Below are 25,186 nucleotides of genomic sequence, written 5' to 3' on the forward strand. Positions count from 1 at the left end.
ATGAAATAATTATATTTGATCATTTGTATAAATCTCTTTCAACAGCTAGAGGGTTAAAAAGAACAACGAAATCAAATCAGTAAATCATGAATGGTAAAGGAGGTGGTCATGGCAGGAGGATCTTGGGGATTCCAATTTATGGGCGAAAGGAGAAAGATCATGAAGAACTGGTTCTATTCAAGGAATTGCATAAGCGTGACAAAGAACGCATCCTCAACCTCCTTCAGCCTTTTTCTGAGGACTTTGAATCGCATGCTGCTTTATCTGGAGGTAGTACCGGTAGGTATCCGCTTTCATTTCATATAGATCGATCTTTTCAGTTGGATTTTGCAAGTTCTATGTACTCTGTTTTTAAAAAAGAAAGATCAAAATACAGGAATTTATCCATTCTATAGGATTCCATCTACAAAGAAAGGACCCGGGCTTGAATTTCTTGCTGAGAATGGGAAAAATGATTATGACTGGGAAGCCAACCATGCATGCAATATCACAGTCTTAATGTGTGTGTCAAAGCTATCACTTCCTTGGTATATACTTAGTGCTGCTATATATAAATGAATGCATGCATGGCAGGTTAAAAACACCACCAGCAACCCCATTGTTCCCATCTCTGGAGATGGAAGCTGCAACAGCCCCTGAACTTGTCGTTCAAAGGGAGATACCAATCACCCAACCAGTTTCACGGGTAGGTATATATATATATAGCTCATATATATATATAGCTCAAATATATATGATGATTATCTATATATAATATCACAAAAATTAATATATACTTGAAAAAAAAAATATCCTATCTCGATCTATCATTTCGATCGGCCACAATCCTTTCTTTTTTTATTTCCTTTTAATTGAATATGGGTTTTTGAGGGAGTAGTAGTACTGATCGATCCTTTAATTTATTGATTTCTGGGTGATGGTCTTTGTATCAAAATTTTGATCACTCACTTCATTTAATCAGGAATAGTTACGCCAAGCTGCTTTTGATCTAGAAATACTTGGTCATAGAGAACAATTTCTTTTTTTCTTTCATTAGTTCTTTCTTTCTTCGTTATTGTGCTTGTACACATTGTAATTTATTACATGGATATTTTGATATTGAACTGAACGTGCCACAACCATGCAACCAGTTTGGAACCGTCAATTTTGAGGCGCCAAAGGCAAGCAATATTAATGGAAGACCAAAATCTCCACGTCCAAATCTAAAATTCCCCCAAAGATCCACCACTCCAAGCCAGAGACTTAATCTTATCAACTGATCATCAATCTTCGACCAAAGCCACCAAAAAAAAAAAAAAATTATTTCTTTCATTTGCTATATAGTATTTGTTTCCATATATAATCCGAATAGATCAAAAGGGTTGAGCTTCTAATTACGTACAAATGTCATTTTAATCAATTCTGTAATGTAGAAGACGATTAATTTGCGGTGGAGCCATCAGCCATATATGCATGTTACAGTAGCCCAGAATTCTTAAATTCACTTAAATGCAGTTTGACAATTTCGTTGAATTCCGATTGGCAATTACCAGATGCATGCATGTCATGGCAATATATACACAAGTTTTTTCATCTACCCCGCAAAAAGAACCGATCGATCAATGTCATCATCACCATTAATTATATCCTCAACCAAGCAATTAAAATTATCAAAGTATCATGATATATATATATATATATATATAATTTCAACTTTTGTATATTTTCCGCTAATTTTCTAATGACCGCCAAACTCTCCACTATTTTATTCATTAATTGCAAACAGCTTTAGCCTAATTTCTATATTTGTTTGTATTTTTAAGGAAAAAAAAATATTTTGACCAACAACGCCTGATATTCTTATATACCATAAAGAAAAAAAACTACTATTATCTTGTAAATATTCAAACTGATCACCAATTACAAAATTTAGACGTTATACCCAAAATTAATCTAACCAAGTAATAGCATGAATGATCTGATCCCCACATGCATAGGATTTCTTGCAACACCACTCAATAATGCAACTTTTATCTTCATCATCAGCTAGATATTAACTGATGGGTCTTCAAACCAGGTTATATATTCTTGTAAATATCCTGCGCATATGCATGTTTATATTCCAATTAACTAGATCTCATGATGCACTCTATGCCTACTCATGCGTAGGAGATAAAGCGAGATTGCACTAATTCCAGTCATCACGGTGTTGTTCTGAGAAGAAGATCCGGCAGAGAGTAGCTAGCTTCATGAAAACGACTTTTCCAGCCTTTCTTGAAATAAAATTGCAAAGGAGTGAGAGAGCGATTGATGATTAATCAATTGGCAATCATCATATATATATATATGTATAAACTTTTTGGCATGAATTAATGTTTCATAATTAGTCACTGATTATAAAATAAAACATGTTAAAAAATCCTCACAAACAGTACTATTGTCAGGCCCACAGTTTGGCACTCTGCATTACGAGTTCTAATTTTTTAATCCACTTACCAATGCCCTTTTCTGTTTTCTATCCGGGATGATGAGAAGAATGTTTTCCTTAGTTTGCAATCAATCGCGAGTGCATGATTTCTATGATCTCCTGTAACGTCCAAGTTCTTTATCTTAAGAGAGAAGAAAAAAACAATGAAGCCAACCAAAAAGTAGAGCGCGACCTCTTCAGGGTAAGACCCATGAACTGCCTCATTCTTTTTATTTTTGAGAGAGAGAGAGAGAGAGAGAGAGAGAGAGAGAGAGAGAGAGAGCCAGTTGTTTGCCACAATGCAGTGCAGCTTGTATCCTCTTGTTGCCTTCCTGATTGGGTTTTGAGGTTCTATTTCTGCTATGCACTTTCTTTTTGGTTCTTTGTTGTATCCAATTGCAGATAATTGTCTACTGATCTCCTAGAGGACAAGCTATCACTCTCAGAACTTCCATTGCATTCATTTAACAAGATATCTTAGATATGCAATATTCTAACGCTACCTTTTTTGTAATGATAACTATGATGAACTGCAGTAGAGAAAATGATCAGGAGTTTACTTGGACAACACCTAAATAATTCATTCCAACTTGAAAACGGTCTTTAGCCACAATAAAAGCTTTAAAATCTCGTCATTATACATGTGGCAGGGGGCCTTGATTCAAGCCAGTATGTTTGCTCTGCTCTGTACATGGCAAGCCAAGCTAGAATGGAGCTACTATGGCTAATATGTGCATTACTGTCACCATATGACCTATTCATGTTATGTTACATTGAATGAATCTTCCTTTATTCTTGTAGAAATTAGAATTTCTAGGCAATTGATTCGCATTATGACCGGTTCAAAAAGGTTCATTCCACTAAAATATAGATGTTCATGGATTGGTGATCTGCTTCCAGATTTTTAGATTGCAGCACATACACATACAAATAGTCGAGCACATGTACAGAGGAGTGCACTGTATGTATCGATTCATACATAAATGTTATTTATTATATATGAATAGGTAAAAAGAATATAGATATTCTCAATCGAAAAATCCTCAGTAACTTTTGACCGAAATTTCCAAAAATTGTCAAGGGATATAGATATCACTATATCCAGAGTAAACTTGTACATTGGGAAAAGGAGCTTCCTACCCCTTACATCCTATTCTCTCTTTGAAAAATGCTATATAAAAAGGTACAGCTACTATAAAGTAGAAGGCTAACTAAATAGCTGGCTTTTCAATTTGTTAAGAATATGTATGAAGAAGATTCAGGCAGGCAGGCCGGCTGGATTGCTTGGTCATCCCATTTGCCAAAAAGGTTTTCTCAGCTTAAGCAGGCCAACCCCAGTTCCAAGCTGTTATCTTCGTCAATAAGATCACTGGACTTTGAAGAAGGTATTCTGTGGCGATTCAAAATTGAAGAGGTGGCAATCTTTGCTAATTGATAGTTCAATACAATGACCTTTTCATCATCCAAATCAAGCCTCACGCTCTCTTCACTACAACTATCCACAAGCTGACATAAATGTTTCAGGTTTTCAATTTCTACCCCATTGACTTTCTTGACCTGCACAAGACATAAATTAACATCTTTCAGCATACAATCAATCCATAATCACATATATGGGCATAAATAGCAAGTTGACTTTGTTTCTATGTTACCAGGAAGTATGCATAACAGAAAGCAACCACTCGTAACATCGGTATGTACCATAAATCTCCTTCTCCAAAAGTCACCTCTACGAGTGTTGCACTTACCAACAAACGACTTATTCTCAAAGAAACACCTTATCATATAATCATATCAGTAGATTGACTTTGGAGTTCAAACATAGGAGATTTAAGGCAAATCAAGATCACGGCCAATGCCTATTCTATACAGCTTGTCTGCATGTCTTTTTATTCTTTTCACCGGTGTGTAAAGAACATAGCACAGATACCCATCAAGTTAACTGAAACATGAACAAGATAAATGTACGCACCTGTAACCAAGCAAGACGTTCATATCCTGCATTGATATCATCCATCAACACCTGAACAATATAGCACAAGTCACAAAAAGCGTACTACTGTAATGCACAAAAATGTAATCTGAAAGTCTGGAAGTATAGCACACATCACCAAGCATCATATTTATCCTTTCTACCAAAATTGATGTTTGATTTAACTGAGACAGCATAATGTTTTTTTTTTTTTTTTTTCCTTTTTTTGATAAGTTGAAAGACAGCATAATGTTGGATAACTTTTTTTTTTTATTAATAGCAACTCATCTATATGATTCCATTTTTTCTTCGGGTAAATAACTCATCTAAATGACTGATATAAAAATAAATAAATAATAAAAAATAAAAATAAATAAATAAATAAAGAAGAAGAAGAAAGAAAGAAAGAAGAAAACTACAATATATGTAAACTCTGATTTATTCAAACTAAGAAGCGTGAAAACCTGAGAAAGGATGACAAGCTGTTCACCAGCCTTTTTTGGCAATTCCCTGAGTGCAAGTTCACACAACCGACGTAGGGAGGTATTATACCAGTCTTCACCGTACTCATGAAGGTAAGGCAGAGTAAGCGGGACAAAGACCAGACCAGCAAATATATAATAACTTGGGAGTATATCAAATTGATGAACTGGTACCAATGGCTGCAACTGCAATAAAAAAAGAAAAAAACTGAAACTTCAGTTGCATGAAGAGAGTAGTTGCATGACAGACCGTTAAATGGATACGACTAAATGGTGAACAATATGTCCATGGAGAACAAAGCCATAGATAATCGAAGCAATGTTATTCCAAAACCACCCTCCAGTTCCAGATAGCAAACAACCTCCCAATGTAGGACCAGGAACAAAACCTTTTCACTACATTTTTTTCTTCCACAACTCCAATATTTGAAATCACACTCATTTGAAATATTTTCAGAATTAATTAACTTCAAAGTTCAAGTGATTTATGTGATATATTATGGAGTACGGATCTAACCTTAGTCTTATTCTAATAACTAGGGATTGGCTACACGAAACCATATGACCAACCTCTGATTGGCAGTCATGAAACCACAGAAATAACCTCCTGAAACCACGGCAGAGCCCTTAGGACTCACCCACAGAAACCTAAACTCCTGGTTAGCACAGCAACCCACTGCCATGGCCTCCCACTTAAATTGCAGTTTGATTCCAGGGGGAATCGAACCTGTGACCTGTTGTGGCTCTCTTGATTTTGAATAGAATTAATTATCCCATTGAAGAAAATCTGGAGGAGCAAGGCTCCCTTGAGAGTGGCTTTCTTTAGTTTGGATGGTTGAACTAGGGATGATCCTTACTTTGGACAACTTAAGAAAGATATATATTTTGGGTGACAGAATGATGTAAATGCAAGAGGATATCCAAAAAAGAGAAGAAGAGGGGCGGAGGGGAGGGGAGAGGTAGAATCAACTACTGCTGTCTTCAAGAAAGCAAGCTTCCTATTTCTTATCTATTTATATAGGATCAAGCAACAGTGGTTCTTAATAATGCGACTCTACAACATGGTGACATCATTAAGCATAAAATCGATGCAAAATGACTTACAGGTCGAAGGGTGATACTAAATTCAGATTCTTCACCGTCTCTCAGGACTTTAACTGCTGCTGTTTCATCAGGTTTCTTCATCGAGACTAGATAATCAAATTTTATCCGCACTCTGTTTCGGAAAGGAACTGCATGATGTGCAAATCACAATACATATCATGAACATAAGAGAATAAATCACATATATCCAAAAAATGATCAGGAACAAAAGCTAAAGATTTTAAAAAAATCGTTTATACAAATTACAAACATATTTTACTGCAAGCAAAACCATCAATCTTCCTCTCATCTCCAACTCTGGAGGAAGGGATGCCACTGAAACAATACATATGTAGTTCTTTACCCAAGGAATCCCCTCTGTGAGGATGAATCTAGGTATTACATTTCTTATAGTGGTAGTCAATTTATTTTACTGAGCATATGAATTAGCAATTTGCTAACTTTTTTCTGAGTAGACAAAGTTGAAAGACCCATTTAAACCAGAGGAATCACACCTGTTAAGGAAGTATTTGACTCCGAAGAGTTTTACATTAACTTATCATGAATAGAGTACCTGTTCCATCATTTGCTATAGGCACACCATCAAATGCGAGGATAATATCATCTTTTTTCAGGATTTTGTAGGCATCTGAAAGAGGGTTAATTTTGCTCACAAGTACCCCAGTCATTTCAGGGCGCATTTTAAAGTGGTTTCGAAGTTGTACATTTTCAGTAGGCTGCCAAAATAAACCCAGAGAACAGAACCCAACATATTTTCCACTTTGTTCCACGCCAGAAAGAAAATGCTTTATTACTGGAACAGGAATGATATAACTGCACAGTCCAACATAAAGAAAAAGTTCGCGATAGATAATCATTTGAAATGGTTAGAATCATGGAAACAAATATCTTAACTTTACGAAAAAACCATATATGCTTGATAATTTCAGGCCTATATTTGTTTGCCTGCTGATTCGATCTCATTTAAGTTTCTATTAAATTAAATTGCAAACAACAATTGACTTATCAAAAAAAAAATTCCAAACAACAATTATCTTCTACTGATCTGAATGGTGTAGCCCACATATATCATACTTCCATAGTCTAAATCCATACACACTGATATCTCAACTAACTTTCATATGTTGGTGGGCTATCTCGTATATGTACCGTATGGTTAACCCCTAAGGGTTGGCTCAAGTGGTAAAGGCCTTAGGCTTGGGGTTATGCTCCCCCTAGGTCTAAGGTTCAAATTCCCTTGAGTGTAAACAATTTCTTGGGGTCATCGGATAAGGGGATTTTCCCCTAGAATTACCCAAGGTGCACTTGCGGAAAACTCCTTGCCAAGGGCCTGTGCACCCCCAAGATTAGTCGGGATGTTGATCCAGACACCCGGTGCCAATAAAAAAAAAAGATATGTCCCGTATAGTTGGAATCTTGCCCATTCTTGTGACCAAAAAAATTTTGTTTACCGATAAAAAAAAAAAAGTTGGTGGACTATAATGATTTCAAACTGTCTTGATGCAGAACCCTGGAAGAGGTGGCAAACCATAAGCTTTTAACCTAGGAAGAGGAAGAAAAGTTCCAAGAACTGCCCATCAGAGGGAGATGGAACCAACACCTCTAAATGGAGAGCAATCGACCTGTTGAAGATTTGCACTTTATTTTGAGAGAATAGTTCTCACACGCTTTATTTGGAAAGGGTTTATATATTACTAGCTGAAACCAATCATAGGCCATGTGTTTTTTGGTACACAAGCACCTTTTTTTAATTCTCTACTAAAATTCCAATATCCATAGGGATACTTTATACCTAGACTTACTTGGTTGCTAGGATAGATTGAATTTAAATCAGTGATACAAGCAAACCATATCGAATATTTACAACTGTTAAAATAAAAAGGCAGAGGAACTTTGTCACATCTTGACGGTTTTGAAAGGATAACAAGGATGAAATTTGGTTTAGTCTATGACAAAAAACAAACTCCCGGCATCAGATTTTTTAGCTAGGGTTAGTACATAATAAGAAATAAAAGTGGTAAGACTTCAGTAAATTCTGAGACTACATCCACTGACTTTTTCTACAATTTTAATTATTTCATTTAAAGTCACCAAGGAGGATGCAGCCCAATTACAAGCAATACAGAAGAGAGGAGAACCGAGGTCATGAAAATAAAAACAACAAAAATAATCTGAAGAAAGATTTTTCTTTTTTTATATATCTTTGATGGGTCATTCCGAAGCATTCCTATACTCCTCTTCAAAGCAAACGTAGAGGAGCAACTTCCCGAACTGATCGAGTGTCCTTATTCCTGAATTTCCCCTCAGATTGAATAGCAAGTCATGAATTGATTTGGGCAGAACCCAAGACATCCCAAATTTGACAACACAAGGTCGAATGGTAGAATGGTTTAGGGCATGTTTGGGTAATGAGATGAGATGAGAATTTTGTGAACAGTGAAATGATTTGTGAATAGTAGTTAAATGTTTGAGTTAATATGTTTTATTTGGTTTTGGAAAATGAGAGAGAAAAAGTTAAATAAAAATATTATAAAGTTAAAAAATTCTTTGAACATACCTTTTTAATATTATTTTTGTTTTTAATTTTGAAAAAGTTATATTTTTTTTGTGTTTTGTTTGAAAGTTTGGGAAAGTTGTAATGATTAGGTAATAATTAGATGAAAAAGTTGAAGATTTGAAATTGAAAAGTGTTTAGTGTTTGAGTGATATTTGGGAAGGAAATTATGAGAAGTTTTGAGATAAGATGAGAATTTATCTCATCTAACTTCCCAAACAGCCCCTCAGTGTACCAAGAGGTAGCCATCTCATCGCAAGTGATATGTGAACATGCCCTATCACCAGAAGTGATAAAGGCTGATACTGAACAATTTCAAACTCACCCAATGTTCTCTGCACCTGGAAGGCTTTGAAAAGCTATGCCAGCAACCTTTTTGCCCATGATCGCGGGACCACCACTATTCCCTGGATTGATGGCTGCATCAATCTGTATTGCCATCAGCTGGGTTGCACCATGTACATATTGTCTGGGTTCAACCCTGGAAACAACACCTTTAGTAACAGAAATGTTGTCCCCACCTGTATGACAGCTAAAACATCAGCCAAACTTTGGAATTGAGGTGTAAATTTCCATCATTTCTTCATTACAATGAATGACACTTGGAACGATCTACATATGGTGTATATATACATATAATATAATAATATATATATAAAGTATGGTGTATATATATACATATTATACTTTTTTTTTTTTAGAAAAGTAAGAAGGTATATTAAAAAAGAATAGGCAAAATGCCACGTTCAGTACAAAGAATGTCCTACACTATGTAGGGTCAAAAGAAATAAGAAACTCATGTAAATTTTGGCCATTAAAACTAACAGCAGTAGCCCAAGTACAGAGAGTTCTAAAAAAGAAGACTTTCAGCTCCTCCATTGGTCCCTCTTTATCCTCGAATGTCCGTACGTATTATACTTATAAAAAAATATCTCTTTAAATTTAGTTTCAACCTCATAGTTCTAAACAAAGAGGAAAGATACAAGCTAAAATTTGTCTACAAACAAAATGGCGAAACATGGGGTTAAGGAAAAGCTTTGGATGCTAACCCTTGCAGAGGGTTTCGGTCAGCTGGTGAATAATTTGTTTTTAAGTTACGATTTGTAAATTATAAAAAAATGGTATTCCCCCAATACACACGATGTATACATGAGATACACATAACCAGAAAGAGAGAATAAAAAGAAAAAGAAGAAAATCTTCAAAATTAGCAATGAAAAAACCAGAATTAGTAGTCATCCAGTGTAAAAGAGTTCTTTCCACATTTATCAAAGCTCCGGTGGTTTCACGATTTCACGAATACATACATACATGCATGTATTATAAAGGATCGACTGGTTCAGTTCCAATGGAAACCTTGTAGGAATTATCAAGGAAGCCAAATGTAAAATGCAGGCAAAACATCCATAGATTGGCCAAAGGTGCTCATTTGAGTGATATGAGGCACTGATAATCTCAAATAAGTTGAAAACTTTAGCTGAAAAAGAGCAAAATAAGCATATTGATCACCATTGCCATCTCATCATCACAATCATAATGTAGCATCAGACGAAAAAGGCTAGTTGTCAAACTTTGTGCAGAAAATGGGAAAAAAAAAAAATAGAAGCAAGATAAATTAGAGACGATGCCCAATGATCTAAAGAACACTGCCTAATTTAGAAAGGTCATGCAGCAGGCAGGATTATGTGAATATGTCTCACATAAAGCCTGTCAGGTATGAGGGCCTACTTTTTTTAGGGTTAGGACACGTGACCATTCATCACAAAACAGATATGACATAAATTACAAGAATCATACATAACAAAATAAATAATAGCGTTACCTTGAGGATATCCAACAACGGCAACGGCGTCCTGTAGAAAAGGGATGTCTCCTAGTTCCAAAAAGGTCATACCCTCCCAGAACTCTTCACTTTCAACAACCAGAATAGCTAAGTCACACTCATGACCAACAGCTTGTACTTCTGCTCTATACTTAGTAGGAGAGCCGTGCTTTCTTACTTGTACAAACGTGTAATCAGCCACTACATGAGCATTCGTAAGAATTTTTCTCCCAGGGATTACAAACCCTACATTACCATCATAGAGAGAGTTTAGTTCGAAAAGACCATAGTCAAGTAAACAACAACTAAACCAAAGCAAAAGGTTTTCAAAATTCTACTCGTTCCCAAAAATCCTAGTTGGCTCTATCCGTATGCTACTAGCATGAAGATTACAAGTAACTCCAAGTATTTCTTAGTTAAAACCCGGCACAATAACCTTAACCCTTTGCAGCTTTAACGCTTCAAGTTTCCGGGAGATGAATGCTGAAGATGAAACCTTTCTTTAAGGCATATTGGTTCCAGTTAAAAGTTAAAACTTCAGCTCATTTACTTATTAACTTTGCAATCCCAGTAGGGAAAGCCATGCCAACACCGTGCATTATTAAATTGGGCATCTTTTTTTCAAGCTTAACTCAATTGGAAACAATTATAACCCTTCAGCCCATTTACGCAATCGTGCACATTTCAAAACTCAAAAGAGAGAAACTTCGAAGGAAGGTTTATTTATTTATTTATTATTTTTTTGTTTTTTAAGTAGTGCTGCTAGAGTTACAAACAACGAGTATGGAAAGGGAAGAGGGGTGTACCGGAACCCTTGGACTTGCTCTGGTACTTGTTCTGCCAGGGGAGGGCGTAGTCGGGGCTGCTGGACTCCGTGAAGATCTTGACCACCGAGTCCAATGCCAGCTCTATTGCCGAGTACGCATCCGTATCCGTATCCACTGCCATCTTGTTTAGCTGCTGTCGTGCTCCTGTCTCTCTCTCTCCATCTCTGTCTAGGCAGTACAAGGAGGAGGTTGGAACAAAGGTAGGTTTCAATTAGGGGCTTAAACATTGGGCCCATGGAACAACTGTTGTTACGGGCTTCCCTCCACACACATTTGGGCCTCGACTACATTATGGGCTGGGAAAATAATGCTTTATTTTCACATCTCCTGACCCAAATTCAATTATAATTTTTAAGATTTTCTTTTGAGGATATCATACTTTAATAATCCCTTTGATTACAATTCATTTTCTAACATGGTTTCTAAAATATTAAGGTTGCCGTTTGACACTCTAACTCGAAACATAAATTACAAAGCCGCTTTAACGTATAGTGATTATAATATTGTAATGGAAATGAGTGATAATTTATTTTATTTTATTTTATTTTTTAAGAGAAATCAGTGTGGATTCGATCCTTTAAGTCCAAGTTGGATTCGGAAAGCATCTCATCGTATCTCATCATTATAACTTTTTTAAATTTTTACACAAAATATAATAAACAATTCAACCTTTTTCAAATCTCAATTCAATTTTTTTTAATTTCAAAACAAAAATAATATTAAAAAATAACATTATAATAATATTTTATTTAACTTTCATATTAAATTTAAAACCATCTCATCTCATTTCTAAATCTAAATCAGTCCTAAGATGCTTAGGAGATTAGAAGGCAAATTACGGCCAAGAGGCTGAAAGTTCATTAGCTAAAGGAGTATGAGAAATGATATTTGCAGTCGTGATTGTGCAAGCGGCGTGCAGTCGTTTTGAAAAAAATGAATTAATATGGGACCCACATGAAAAAAAAAACTAATTTTTTAATCGTGGACCCCACTCTTTTTCAAAGCGATTGCGTAGCATTTACAATTCCACAATTGTATGTAACATTGCTCAAAGGGGTATATAGTTGGAGCAGGGAGATCATGAGTACTACTACAAGTGTCGTTTTATATTTATTTTGAATTTGTTTTAGTGGTGAATTCAATTAGGAGGAGTTGCGTCTTGGAATAGGGTGGTCGGATTGATAGTAAAAGATTAGTTGTTGATCAATCCTCAAAAGATGCAAAATGTGCACACCCAAGAATCTGATTAATTTTATACCCAAAATACTTCGGGAATTTCTCCAGCACTTGATAACATGTTGGCTTATGCATATATGCGGATGAAATTGACGGCCTAAGACTGGTACACCTGATCTCCCATGCATATATATATATATATATGTAGAGTTTTGCTACAAGTACACGGGGTTGCGTACCTTTGGTGGAATTGGCTGACGTGGCTGATTTACTTTAATAAAAACACACACACAAAAAATACAAAATGAGAGGGAAACGTTGAGAGGGAACCTTGCTTCTGCTCAAGAGTGTTGTCGCTCGAAAAACACGATCTAAACCCAGCCGAAGAAAGCTAGCATTTGAGAGAGAGAGTGTCGTCGCTTGAGGATCGGATTTGGGCCAATGGTCGTCGTTGTGGGTAGCCGAAGTTGCATTGGTGGTCGTCATCGTGGGTAAGTTGTTTAGATTTTCACATTTCAAAACCTTCTCTGTTTTCTTACGGCCTTATCTGCAATCCCATCTCTTCTCTTCTTTTATGTTGCCCAAGATAAATAGCTTCATGCCCAGATTTGATCTCCTCGATTCTTGAAGAACACCCGATTTTGGTGCCTAAACCTGTCACTTTTGACTCAAGCTTTAATCTCCTAATCGGTGCCTACAATATTACTCAAAATTCTCATTAGAATCTACTTATCTCTTCATATGTTAGAAATGAGGCTTTTGGGGAAGTCTCTCTCTGTCTATAAAGATGTGGTGGATGAGGGGATTAGACTGGATGATTTCACTTACCCAGCTATTCTCAAGGCTTGTAGTGAAAACTTGGATTTGAGATTTCTTGTTCATAAGAATAAACGAGGATATTTGCAAAGGAGGGAACTTTCTTCATGTTAGTGACAAAATGCCTTAAGAAGTGAAAATCTAGCACAATAAAATAAATAAATAAAAAAAGGTCTAGTTTTCATGGTGGGACCAAGTTTCTTTACTTCCTCAAAAAACAAAAACATTAAACACCAACACATGACCTCCTCATCCAGAAGACCCACCCTTGCTCTGTTCGTGGGTAGAAAGAAGACAGACCTTCCCTGTTTGTGGTTTCGTGTTCTACCGTTTGAGTTAAAATCAAAACACACCGTTTTAATTTTTTCACGTGGAGGGATGGGTACGTGGGGGGTACCTCACGCCGGGTGCAAGTAAAGTTTCTCATATATGTATATATGTATGTATGTATGTAATGCTCTAGAGATCAGCAGACTTGATCTTCACGTTTGCCAGAAAAATAGAACAACCCATCAAATAATTATATTTGATCATTTCTATAAATCTCTTTCAACAGCTAGAGGATTAAAAGGAACAAGAAAATCAAATCAGTAAATCATGAATGGTAAAGGAGTTGGTCATGGCAGGAAGATCTTGGGGATTCCAATTTATGGGCAAAAGGAGAAAGATCATGAAGAACTGGTTCTGGAGGGCCCATTTTGTATTTAAACCTGATATAAAAGCCCTTTATAAGTAGGCTAGAATTGAAGAGCCCAGGCCCAACAAAGATCTACACACTACACACCGCTTTAGTTGGGAATGAGCAAGTTTCATGCATATATGTGCTTATTTTGATTGCTTAGAGATGATTTAAGTAGATAAACATAGTACAAGATAGACATCACATGAAGGTAATCTCATAACAGTGCTGATCTAATCTAATAAGAACCCTTTATATATACCAGGTAACCCCAAAGATGATTCATCTTTGAATTCTAAATTACTTGAATAATATACTTACTGACTTAAGCATTAGAGTGTTCACAGGCCTAGCATGCCGGAGCCTTCTTAACATTTGCAGTTGAACGATTACATTTATGGTAGTGGGACACGTCCTTAACATTGGTGCCATATGTGGAATCATGGAATTTGGTCTCTCATTACAGACCAACGTGGTTCTCACATGCCGACTATAACATGTTCCTTAACAAACTGAGAGATGGATATATAGCCAACAGACATGGAAGCATGACTAGTAGCAACTGAGAAAAAACTAAAGAAGGCATTGGAGGCCATGAAAATCCTGAAGTAATAAAATGACGATTTGCAACGGAAGAATGGTGAAATCTAACGACACCACCATAACTGGTCACATCAGTGTTGTACCAAATCATAATGAGCAAGGTGAGGGAGAGACTCAGTGTAATGCAAAGTCAAGCCTAGGAAGGGTGAAGAAGAAAAAAATGCACAACGAATTGAAAGAACTTGGGGGAAAATACGAAGAGATGGCACTGAGGATGAGGGATGCCCACATCACGCTCCTTGGTTTTTTAGGGAAGATTGCATGTTGAGCTTTCCCTTTGACCCTAAAGGGAACAACGAAAAGGTGGTTCAGGACCCTCAAGCCAAAATCAATAAACAATTTTGAAGAATTGGCTAAACAATTCATAACCCAGCCAGAGGCGTCAGCGCCTAACTGGCTACCTACTAATAGTAAAGCAGAAAGAAGATGAGAACTTGAAAACCTACCTTACCCGTTTCAACAAAGAGAGGCTAACAACAGACTACTAGACCCTCGCCACCCTCCTGGGCAAGATATGGCCATGAAGTCCCTTTATGGCCATGAAGTCCCTGTCCAGAAAGACTCCTTCTACCCTTAGGGAGTTCATGGATAAGGCGGATGGTGGATCCTCAAAAGGAGGACAAGAAGGTCAAACGGAAGAGTGGACAGGTTAACAGAAAAAATGGTGTGAGTCAGCAAGTAAGGAGGAAAGAAAAGTGACTAGGCCACAACCCCATATTGATGCATAGTAATTTAAACATATGGAAAGAAGAGAATGAGAGTAAGGAACAACATCAACTTAAGACAGGTAGTCGCTACTGTAAGTACCACCAGATAGGGTCACACTAGATTGAGGGTTGCTCGACCATAAAGAAAAGAGTAACCAAACTGGCGGGAACGGGAGAATTGGAACAAATGGTGGCAGAACGATCAAAACCCAGAAGACGCAAGGAATCTAGGCAAGGTCCCAAGAAGAGCATTAGCCCTAATGTTTGCCAAAATGATAGGGACATGGTGCTTCCAAAGGGTGAGAGGAACAGGGTGCCCATAGGAGAAATTCAGACAATAGTAGGGGGCTTTGCTGGGGGAGACGTGTCCACATCTAGCAAGAAGGCTTATGCACAAAGGGCAATGTATGAAGAGATATATGTAATAGATAGAGCCCTTAAGCACCAAAAGCTTAGTAACCAGATGACAATATCGTTTAGGGAGGAGGACCGAGAATGAGTGTTGTATCCGCATGATGATGCTTTGGTGGTCATCATTGTGATAGCAAACTACATGACCAGGCGGGTACTAATTAACAACGGAAGCTCTGCAGATATATTATTCTGGGAATCGTTTGCAAAAATGGGTATCAACACCAGTAAAATAAGGCCCTCCCCAACGCCTCTAAAGGGTTTCTTTAAAGATACAATACAGCCCGTTGGGGCTATCACCCTTCCAGTAACCACCAGGATTGGTACGCAGACGACCACCACTATGATCGACTTCTTGGTGGTGAAAGCTCTGTCTTCCTATAACGCAATATTTTGAAGACCAACACTCAACCATGTCAGGACAGTGACATCCACATACCACCTCAAGATGAAGTTTCCAACTAATAATGGGGTGGGAGAGTCGTGAGGTGAACAAGTTCTAGCACAAGAATGTTATGTGCAAGAATTAAGAAGTGGCCAAAGTGAAGTTTGTGTCATAGCAGATCAAAACGAAGTACTGACACCCCCCTTCAGCGGTGGCTTTAGAAAAAGGCGTGGGGTTCAGAGACAAGTAGAGTCAGCAGCATGCCAAGATCAATGAATCGATGGAACTTGTGATGTTATATCTAGACCGCCCCAGAACTACTGCACGTATTCGGACCCAAGTCCCACTGAAGGACAGAGATGCCCTGAAGCTGCTATTAGTAGAGCATAAGAATGTGTTTACATGAAGTCACGAAGACATACCTGCCATAGATAACAACATCATCGAAAACCTCTTGTGCGTGGATCTCGCCAACAAGACAATAAGTCATAAAAGAAGGCTGTTCAATGCAAATAAATATGCTGCCATTAACAAGGAAGTAAAGAGACTACTCTTGGCTGGGTTCATCAAGGAAGCTCATTACCCAGAGTAGTTATTCAACATTGTCTTGGTAAAAAAGGCAAATGAGAAGTGGAGAATGTGCGTGGACTTCACCAACTTGAATAAAGTTTGCCTAAAGGACAGTTTTTCTTTACCACACATTAATGTTATCGTGGATGCAATAGCAGGACACCGTATGCTGAGCTTCATGGACGCATACTCGAGTTATAACCAGATACGAATGCACATAGCAAATGAGGAGAAAACCTCGTTTATAACGGATCGAGGGCTGTATTGCTATTAGGTTATGCCGTTTGGATTGAAGAACGTAAGGGCGACCTACCAAAGGTTGGTTAATTGCATGTTCAATCAGCAGATTGGGAAGTCTACGAAAGTGTACTTAGGACTTGTTAGTGAAGAGCAAGGAGCTCGCCAGACACCTTGACGATCTACGAGTGCCGTTTGGAATCTTATGTCATTATAGAATGAGATTGAACCAAGCAAAATGTGCTTTCAGAGTTGAGACAGGAAAGTTCTTGGGATTTATCGTATCCGAAAGAGGAATTGAGGCCTTCCTAGAGAAGATAGAAGCCATACTCAACATGAAATCGCTAAGAATTCTGAATGAAATTCAAGAGTTGTCAGATAGGGTAGTTGCCCTGAGTAGATTCATAGCCAGGTCGACAGATAAATGCCTCTCATTTTTTCGAGTACTATGTAAGATGCATCCTTGGAACAAAAAGTGTGATGATGCATTCGAAAAGTTGTAGAACACCTAGCCAGCCCGCCTCTCCTAAAGCAGCCAGAGAAAGGCAACATATTTTGTGCATACCTAGCAGTTTCTCCACATGCAGTATCCACTGTCCTAATAAAAGTGGATGAGGTAGCCCAGAATCTTGTGCATTACATAAGTCAGGCTCTCAGAGGAGCAGAAGTGAGGTACCCTAGAGTTGAGATGTTAGCCTTTGCCTTGGTAACGGCGGCCAGAAGACTCTGCCCATACTTTCAAGCCCACACAATAAGGGTGTTTATGGAAAGCCCGTTAGCAAAAGTCCTAAGAAAATGTGACAGCTTAGGAAGATTGGTAGGATTGTCGATTGAACTAAGTGAGATTTAGAATATGTGCTAAGGAAGGCGGTAAAGGGGCAAGCACTGGTAGACTTTGTGGCAGATTTTTCAGGCTTCCCCCAAGAAGACATAGTAGCTCAAATGTGAAAGCCATGGTTACTGTTCATATATGGCTCATCCTGCCGGGTGGATGGGGGCTTGAGGATGCATTTATTGAGCCCCAACGATAAAGAGCGACACTACATGGCAACGTTAATCAAGGTAACTAACAATGAAGTTAAATATGAGCGCTCGTGGCAGGACTTTCTATAGCCACCAAGATAGGGGCAACTGAGATAGAGGTAAAATCTGACTCGCAGGTGGTTGCATCTGTGGTGGTAGGACATGTCCTTAACATGTTCTATTCAAGAAATTGCATAAGCGTGACAAAGAACGCATCCTCAACCTCCTTCATCCTGTTTCTAAGGACTTTGAATCTCATGCTGCTTTATTCGCATGTAGTACCAGTAGGTATCCGCTTTCATTTGATATAGATCATTTTGTTTTTGTTATCTTTTCAGTTGGATTTTGCAAGTTCTACGTACTCTATTTTTAAAAAAGAAAGATCAAATTATAGGAACTTATCCATTCTATAGGATTCCATCTACAAAGAAAGAACCCAGGCTTGAATTTCTTGTTGAGAATAGGAAAAATGATTATGATTGGTAAGCCAACCATGCATGCAACATCACAGTCTTAATGTGTGTGTCAAAGATATCACTTCTTTGGTGTATACTTAGTGCTATATATAAGTGAATGCATGCATGGCAGGTTAAAAAACACCACCAGCAACCCCATTGTTCCCATCTCTGGAGATGGAAGTTTCAACAACCCCTAAACCTGTCGTTTAAAGCAGATACCAATCACCCAACCTGTTTCACGGGTACATGTATATATATATATATATTAGTAGAAATGAAACATCCAATGGACACTTGTCCAGTGGACGTTTGTCTAGTGGAGGCAAAATATATATGCTAATTATATATATATAGTAAGTAAAGGCAACGTGTTTGTAGTGCACTGATGAATTTTTGAGTTTTTTATTTTTTTCTTTTTTAATTTTTATTTTAAGGCTCGTAACGCTGACCTTTAAATTTTAAACTTTTTTGAGTGACTCAAATTATGTTGATTCACTACACATGATTAAAAAAAAAAAATCAACTTTATCTAAAAACAATTTTACCCTAACTAACTTAAAATAAGACCTCATAAAATAGCATATCTCTTAAAAGGGAAATGCTACTTGCCCGGCACAGTGATCCCGTTGAGATGTCCCGCTTGACATGGACACGCCACCTAGTTTGTCGTTTGATTCATTTTTTTTTTTTCTGTTTTCACCGCAACACGAGACCACCTTCCATTACTTGCTTTTCCATTTCCATTACTTGTTTTTTCTTTTTCTTTTTTTCTCCTTCCTTGCTTTTCCCCCCAATCACCTTTGCCCCATTCGACCTAACCATTTTCCCACTTTGAATGATCGAACCCCCCCATTCGACTGAATCATTTTTCGACTCCATTTCATTTTCCGTCAAACCAGTGCCCACTGCACCCAAACCCATCCCCGACCTCTACATTTTTTATCCTTCCAGTGGGGCTAGCATTTTCTTGAAAAACCCTCGACATCGGGTACCATTGCAGAATCCCAGACGGTGGGGCTATCATTTTTTATTGTAGCACGGTGGGCCTAGCATTTCATCTCATTCAGGTGGTGGTTGATTTCTTCTGCTTTTGGTAAATGGAACTTGAGATCATTGTGCGACGGTTGAAATCTGTATTTGGGATTGGTCTTGTAAATGAGTTTTGTGTGATGGTTGAAATCTGTATGTGAGATGGGTCTTGTAAATTATTTGAAATTTGTATTTAGGATGGGTCACCGTTAAACAAACTTATTTACAGAGCACTAAGTGCTCGACAAAATGCCACAATGGATGAACCCTGCACTTACCCAAAACCATTGGCTACTTAATTTTTCACAAATCTTATATGGGATGGGTCAAGTGTCATGCATATTGATCTAAACATATATATATTTATGTACTTAATTTTTGCACTAAACTTTAAGCTCATGTTTTTTCTATATATGGAATGAATTTAGAGTCATGCATGTTGATCTAAACATATATATTTATGTACTTAATTTTTGCACTAAACTTTAAGCTCATGTCACTTTTCTATATATTACGTGCTTCAGAAAATACGTGACAACATATATATATAAATATGTTTCTGGACTAACTTTCTGCACTAACAAATTTCTGCACTAACATATATATATATATATACACCTTTCAGCACTAACAACATATATATACGTGACAACAAATTTCTGCACTAACTTTAAGGACATGTAATTTTTCTATATACTACGTGCTTCAGAAAATACGTGACAACATATGTGTGTGTGTGTGTGTGTGTGTGTGTGTGTGTGTGTTTCTGCACTAACAAATTTTTGCACTAACATATATATATGCTTCTGCACTAACAACATATATATACGTGACAACAAATTTCTGCACTAACTTTAAACTCATGTAATTTTTCTATATATTACATGCTTAAGAAAATATGTGACAACATATATATATATATATATATATATATATGTTTCTGCAATAACTTTAAGCTCATGAATTCAGGGGCACATATCCTGCAAACATATATATATGTTTAAGCCGAAGCTATTTGTTTTGCCTGTGATGCATACGAGCCATTAGTTTTGCATGATATTTGCACCATACACTAATAACTGGGTTTCTAATTATGTTACTTGTTATGTTGCAAATACATAGTGGGTCTTGATTGATTACAATGTCTGAAATAGGTAGTAGTACTAGTAATAACTCACGCTCAAAAAACTCTTGGCAAAATAAATACCTAATATGCTTTTGTGGTATTAAAACATGTCGACGAACTGCGCATACAGAAGATAATGAGGGGCATCGATTTTTTAGTTGCCAAAACTTTGAAATATGATATTTCACTCTTGTTTATACTTGAAAAAAATAAGATATATATATATATATATATATATATATATATATATATATTTGACTCTTGTTTGCTAAGAAATTAACGGCAATCCTTGTTTGATAATGTGTTGGTTTATTTTGCAGACTGAGCATTTTTGCAGATATTTTTGTTGGTATGATCCTGAAGTATCACCATATGATGAGAAGAGAATCAACCGTTTAAAAACCAAAATTCAAAAGATACAATTGGTAGAATCATAGTTAGCAATTTCTTCATTTTCTACCTTCCTCCTAAGGGTCGAATCATACTACTCAACAAATTGTTTCAGAGTTATTCTAGAGTGAACATAATCGTCAAAAAGTGCATTCATTCCTTCACTCTGCTGTATAGTTGACATTCCTACCCAAAATATGTCTCATACATAAGCCGACACCCAAAAATGTCAATTATTATACAGTGATTTCAACGATGCATTATCATGCAAACCATAGGTTTCTAGCATATTACACCAATGTTCCTCAAATTCATGCTCACTGAAAGAGTCATAAATGCACTTATGTAAAATACTCTTGATTTTTCCATATAGACAATGTGATCCAAATTTCTTAGGAAGCTTTTTCATTATATGCCACAAGCAAAAACGATGTTTTGAAGTTGGAAACACCCTCGAAATTGTAATTTTCATAGCCTTGTTTTGGTCTGTGATGATTGCATTTGGCGATCAACTGCAACCATGACTTTAACAGCCACTCGAATGTATATACATTTTCACTAGATATCAATCCACACACGAGTAGGATGGACTGCCCATGATGGTTCACACCCACAAACGGTGCAAAATTCATTTTATCCACATTAGTTAGATATGTTGTATCAAATGTAATCACATCCTGGAATGATTCATATGCAGCTCTACTCTGAGAGTCTGCCCAAAAAATATTTTTTAACCGCATCTCATTGTCAACGTCTATCTTATAATAAAATTCCTGATTTCTTTTTTGCATATCTTCAAAATAGTTATATAGAGCTACACTACCTCCAACCTCGAGGTGAAGTCGTCGTGCTTTGTCAATATAGTTTCGACACACCTTCTCCCCAAATGGTATATTCTAATAACTCTCAGCCTCAATAACCACAGACTTGAAATTTTTTGATAACCTTATTCCCGCCTCGTCCTTTATTTTGAGCCTTTTTAGCAACACGAGCATCGACCTTCTTAAAGCATATGAAATGTCTTACATTTCCCAGACTACAAGTGTGTGTGTGATCCAATATCACTTTGGATATAGTATATTCACCTTCATCATTGAATACAACATTAATCCTAACCATACACCCCATCTTCACTGTTTGTCTTGGTTTCATAACATTGGCAGCCGTACTTTTTGATGTGCCTCCTCACACGCATACTAAGTAAACCATCTTACATTCTCATCGTCATCCTGTCTAGAATTCCTTTTGGATACTCCAAACCCCTTCTTCTTACCATACTTCATATAGTAAGCATACACTTCTTCTATAGATAAAAATTTCATTCAAACCGTAGGTTTTTCAACAGTTTCATCACCTCCAATCTCCTCATTAATTCCTACCTCATTACACTCATTATCTGAATATTCCATATTAGCATCCATTGCAACGTTCGAATTATCTATAAAAACACCCCAAACTTGTTTGAAAGAATAAGCAAAAATAGTTTTAAAAATAGTTTTATCATTTTAAGTTGACTCAAATATAGTTTTTAAACTTCATTTACTGGTCGGAGTTTTGTCAAAGATAGTTTTATCATTTTAAGTTGATTCAAAAATAGTTTTTAAACTGAAATTTACTGGTCAGATTTTTGTCAAAGATAGTTTTTAAACTTAAATAACTTCAATAATATTTAAAGTTCTAAGATGGTTAAAGTTTTTATATAAGTTTTAATATAAAGTTTTCAAACTAAAATAACTTCATCAGTTTTTAACTAAGTTAAATTATATACACAGTTAATTAGTTTTTAAACTGAAATAAAGTATATTTTTAACTAAAATATACACAGTTCATCAGTTCTTTTAGTATCCAATAACTATGTTAAATTCATTTCCAAAAAGTGGTCTGAGTGATGAATATTTTTTTTGGTAAACTATAAAAAGTTGATTCCATGTACGTGTGTGCAAGCTAATTACAACTAGATTTTGCAAGGAGGTTTATGCATACTCTGCGTCAGGTAATCAAAAAGAATTATTACACATGAATGTGTAAGCTTACATTTTGCAAACACAAGAACTTGTAGGACGCTAGAGGAACCCAAGTCCACCTGCGCACAAATTCATCCATTGGTTCAACCGGAGGAGGACGATGAAGGGTCACTCTGTCGGTGGCTTGGAGGAGGACAGTGGAGGGGTCTAATGGAGCATTCTATGTTGGGGGTCTCTGTTGGGGGTCGGTCATTCAGAGTGGGAAAATGGTTAAGTCGAATGGGACAGAGGTGATTGGGGGGAAAAGCAAGTAACAGAAGGAGAAAAAAGAAAAAAAAAAGAAAAAAAAAAGCAAGTAATGGAAAGTGGTCTCGTGTTGGGGTACTGAAAACAGAGAAAAAAAAAAGTCAAACGACAGATCAAGTGGCATGTCCATGTCAAGCAGGACATCTCAATGGGATAACTGAACAGGGCGAGTAGCATTTTCCCTCTTCAAAACTGCACACCCTTCCCATTTTCTTCCTACACATCTTCGACCAAAGCCACCATCATAGGAACATCAATTATTACAAAACACAAACCAGTGACCGATGCCATGAGTAAGAGAACAACAATGCTAACCAACACAGCTAAATCCAACATCTAAAAAGAAAGCAATATGGAGATCCTCATCACCTCAAACCCTTCCAAAAACACAGCAACTGATCCTCCAAAAACAAAGCCTAGAAGTAGTAGTAGTACTAGAGGTGTGTCGCCTCTAGGAAGATCAAGAATTCCAGTTCAAATTCCAGACTTTTTCAATGAGACAGCTCCTAATCTAAGAACAGATAATGATCGTTCAATCGCAGCTACAAGGGGTCGTCCAACCAACCCATTACTTCCAGTTCAGCAAAAATAAGACCCCCCAGCAAATCCAAGGAGACAATCATGCTCACCAAGCGTAACGAGGGGGTCGGAAGGTACTGGAATCCCAGCAAGACATGAGTAGCCAAGGGAATAATAATGTGACTGTTCAAAGAGGAAGAACTACAATAACAGGAAATGTCCTGTGAAGTAGGATGGTAGATAAGGTAATGAATGCCAGAAAATCAGGGGCTGAAGGAAGAGAATCAAAGCGAAAATCTCGAGGTTTCAATAATAAGGCTGCAGATCAAAGCTCTGGCATTGGAAGGATATTGATGCCCAAGACCACTTCATTGGATATGGCTATGAAACACACGGGGCATGTTGATTTTACATTATTACTTATCTAATTTATTATATGCAACCAGGAAGTTTTAATTAAACTACATATAAATATTCCTCTTAACCGATTTCATATTATTTCTTTCATTTCAACCAAAAAAAAAAAAATTATTTCTTTCATTTGCTATATAGTATTGGTTTCCATATATAATCCGAATAGATCAAGGGTTGAGCTTCTAATTACGTACAAATGTCATTTTAATCAATTTTGTAATGTTGAAGACGATTAATTTGTGGTGGAGCCATCAGCCATATATGCATGTTACAGTAGCCCAGAATTCTTAAATTCACTTAAATGCAGTTTGACAGATCGTTGAATTCCGACTGGCAATTACCAGATGCATGCATGTCATGGCGCGCAATATATACACAAGTTTTTCCATCTACCCCACAAAAGAACCGATCGATCAATGTCATCATTACCGTTAATTATATTCTCGGAAATAATAGATGCCTATTCATGTGTAGGAGATAAAGCGAGATTGCACTAATTCCAGTCATCACGGTGTTGTTCCGAGAAGATCCAGATCCGGCAGAGAGTAGCTAGCTAGCTTCATCAAAACGACTTTGCCTGCCTTTCTTGAAATAAAATTGCAAAGGAGTGAGAGAAAGATTGATGATTAATCAATCGGCAATCATCATCATAATTAATATAAAAAAAAAAAAAATGTAAACAATCCTCGCAAACAGTACTATTGACATGCCCACAGTTTGGCACTTTGCATTACGAGTTCTATAGGAATATTCAAATGTGGGCATGTGATTGGAACTTTGGAATGGGGATAGTACTCTTCCGCATAATTCTTTTGAGTACCCATTAATCCAAGCTTGGTTTTACCTTAGCACGGTTACAAATCTCTGATCGGAGTAATTATATATTCTGGGATTGTTAAGGTTTTTAAATCAAAATCTTTTATCTGTAATTTTCATCATGATAGGGTAATGTTTGGCTATGACGATAAAGCCAAAAATGTGGGACTCGGTATACTCATGAGATAATTTAATTAAGCTGCAATATTTTGACTACTTCTTTTAATGTATAAATCGGGTACTTTAATTAAACGTTTCTTGAATTGGAAATTCTTACTATTTCCATTAATATTCTAGATCTGTATAACTGAGACGGACGGTCATCATGGAAAGGCCTTCCTTTCTCGAGT

General features: G+C 36.8%; 1 protein-coding gene across 1 annotated transcript; it reads right to left on the minus strand.

The window, feature by feature from the left end:
- Window positions 1–3,412: 3,412 nt before the first annotated feature.
- Window positions 3,413–11,386, minus strand: LOC122305249 (protease Do-like 10, mitochondrial). The gene is made up of 8 exons (XM_043117630.1): window positions 11,187–11,386; window positions 10,381–10,626; window positions 8,884–9,079; window positions 6,558–6,817; window positions 6,005–6,132; window positions 4,883–5,086; window positions 4,419–4,469; window positions 3,413–4,003 (listed from the first exon to the last, which is right to left on the minus strand). Exons 1-8 carry the CDS (start codon window positions 11,326–11,328, stop codon window positions 3,761–3,763), a joined length of 1,470 nt encoding a protein of 489 aa, XP_042973564.1. The 5' UTR covers window positions 11,329–11,386; the 3' UTR covers window positions 3,413–3,760.
- Between the last annotated feature and the right edge of the window lie 13,800 nt (window positions 11,387–25,186).

The sequence above is a fragment of the Carya illinoinensis genome, chromosome 3 (genome assembly GCF_018687715.1).
Source record: "Carya illinoinensis cultivar Pawnee chromosome 3, C.illinoinensisPawnee_v1, whole genome shotgun sequence".
Classification (NCBI taxonomy): domain Eukaryota; kingdom Viridiplantae; phylum Streptophyta; class Magnoliopsida; order Fagales; family Juglandaceae; genus Carya; species Carya illinoinensis.